The sequence below is a fragment of the Vipera berus genome, assembly GCF_964194415.1.
Source record: "Vipera berus genome assembly, chromosome: 1".
Taxonomy (NCBI): domain Eukaryota; kingdom Metazoa; phylum Chordata; class Lepidosauria; order Squamata; family Viperidae; genus Vipera; species Vipera berus.
The window spans coordinates 10,175,102-10,177,621 of NC_138202.1; the positions used below are offsets into that span (position 1 = coordinate 10,175,102).

Consider the following 2,520-nt stretch of genomic DNA (forward strand, 5'->3'; position numbering starts at 1 on the left):
TTAAACTGGAACCCTGTTGTAAGATCTCTTCCACGTAAGGTCACCTTTGAAGGGCGGCGAGCACATTGAACTAAGAAGAGGCTTTCCCATTAGCGGCATTTTGCAGGACGAGAAGGTGGTTTGAAGCATTTCCCTGATGGCAAGACACACGGCAATGGCAGCCACTGAGATAGAAGCCCAGGATGTGCCAGCTATCAAGAGGCCGAATGCCTCCATTCGGCTGGCCCCCTGGATCGTACACCACGTGGCTTCAGGACAAGACACAGAAGGGGGGAAATCGAGCGTCTCTGGATAGTGGCCGTAGAGGCTGTGGAAGGTCATCACAAAGAGGCCCTCCAGGAGAGTCTTGGCCAAGAGGTTGGCCAAATGCAACCTGAGCTTTAGGCCAGGGCTCCAGGGCTGACTCTGCCCACCGAGGCCCTTGCCCTGGACGTCCCGGGCGGGAAACAGGAACACACAAGCTAAGCCGTGGGTGAGGAGACTGGCTGTCTGCAACAGGAAGAGGTTGAGAGGAGAGATGGGAAAGGCTTCATCCCAACAAGCAAGCAGGCAGCTCGGCTGGGTAGAATTGCACAGCAGGTCAGCCGACTCGTCCCGCCAAACCGTTGCAGCTCCTAAGATCAGGAATCCCAGACGGAAAACGGCGAGACCGGCCAGGCTGGCTCGGCACAGCCCTGGTGCTTGATCGCCGGTGCCACTAAGCAGAGTGGTGATTGCTTCTTTCTCCATCATGGCTTTTGGCTGCAATAAAATGTTGCATACTGTGATTGCTCACATTCCTTTTAAGATTCATAGAAGTTGGTCCCCAGATGGGCCCAGTATGTAATCTGGGGGATTCTCCTGGACTTGAGACTGCTGCTTGAGAAGCAGCTGGCAGTGGTGGTCAGGAGAGCCTTTACGCAACTGTGGCTTGTGCATCAGTTACACCCTGCTCACAGTCGTCCACGCCCCAGTCACCTCGTCTCAGCTACCATAAACACACTCCATATGGGGCTGCCTTCGAAAAATATCCAGTAGCTTCAATTGATTCAAGGTGCAGTGGGCTGCATGATGTTGCACAAGTCTAGATTTGCACATGTGAGGGAGCTGCATTGGTTGCACACATGCTTCCAGTCCAGTTCCAGGTGCTGGTTGTCACCTGTAAAGCCCTATATATCAGGCGTAGGCAACCTTGGCTCTTTTATGACTCGTGGACTTCAACTCCCAGAATTCCTGAGCCAACATGGCTCAACTTGGAAACCCCCTTTCCCCTCAGCCTGGCTGGCTCAGGAATTCTGGGAGTTGAAGTCCACGAGTCATAAAATAGCTAAGGTTGCCTACCCCTGCCCTATGTGGCCAGGGCCGAGATTATTTGAAGGACCATCTTTTCCCAGTGATATCTACCCAACCCACCTGAGCAAGGAAGCATGATATGTTACGGCAGGGGTGTCAAACTCAATTTCATTGAGGGCCGCATCAGCATTGTGGTTGCCCTCAGGGGGCCGGGTGGGTATTTATTTATTTATTTAATTAAATTTTTATACCGCCCTATTCCTGAAGGACTCAGGGCGGTTTACAGGGCAGCATAAAATACAATATAAAAATAGTATAAATTAAAATAGATTAAATTACTTAAGCCCAACAATTAAAACAATATGGCCAGGGTGGGTATGGCCAGGGTGGGTGTGGCCTACTGGGTGGGCGTGGCTAGAGTGCGTATGGCCTACTGGGTGGGCGTGGCCAGCTCTACATCGTTCGCATCAAGGGTGCCTATGGGGGCCTGGGCAGGAGTGGGACAGATCTGAGGGTCTCTGGCAGAAGGAGGGTCTCTGGGCCAGGGCCAAGGCAGTGGAGGCCGTTCCCTCACTGTTTCCAGGATGGCTTCGCGGGCCACATGAAACCACTTTGTGGGCCGGATCCGGGCCTTGTGTTTGACATGTCTGTGTTACGGGTCCCTACCCTAAGTAGGGGCTACAGGGGTCTTCAAACTTGGCCCTTTTATGACTTGTGGACTTCAACTCCCAGAATTCTGGTTGAGGAATTTTGGGAGTTGAAGTCCACAAGTCATTAAAGGGCCAAGTTTGAAGATCCCTGATCTAGTAGGACCAAGAAGGGCCTTCTCATGGCTGACTCGCCACGCGCCCCTGCTCGCAACCAAACAATAGAAAGGGGGGGGGAGAGGGAAAATATTGGAATGCAAGGGGGGCTTGGGAGGGAGCCCAGGACAGTCCCAACACCCCAACACTGAAGAAACCCCTCGAACTGCTCAGAACGTTCCCAAAACAAAATGAATGCTATTGACTGGTGGACAATGAACTGTGGGGCACTCCAGGAGAAAAAGGGGATTTTGCCTCTGCTGGTTTTTGTGCGAAAACTAGAACCGGCTCTGCTACTTCTGTGCCTATGTGGAATTATCAATAAAGTTACATTCTTGGCAAAAACACCGTCCCAGGAGTTTCTTTTGCTGCATTTACCAGCGGAATGGTTGACAGGTCTTCTCTGTGCTGGCTCCATCCCTCTGGAACATCTTCCTACGAAGAT

The 2,520-nt window shown here is 52.1% G+C and overlaps 1 protein-coding gene across 1 annotated transcript; it reads right to left on the reverse strand.

The window, feature by feature from the left end:
- Positions 1-729, reverse strand: LOC308660609 (gap junction beta-4 protein-like; the record flags this gene model as incomplete). Its single annotated transcript, XM_081315030.1, has 1 exon — positions 1-729. One exon carries the CDS (start codon positions 727-729, stop codon positions 1-3), a length of 729 nt encoding a protein of 242 aa, XP_081171156.1.
- Between the last annotated feature and the right edge of the window lie 1,791 nt (positions 730-2,520).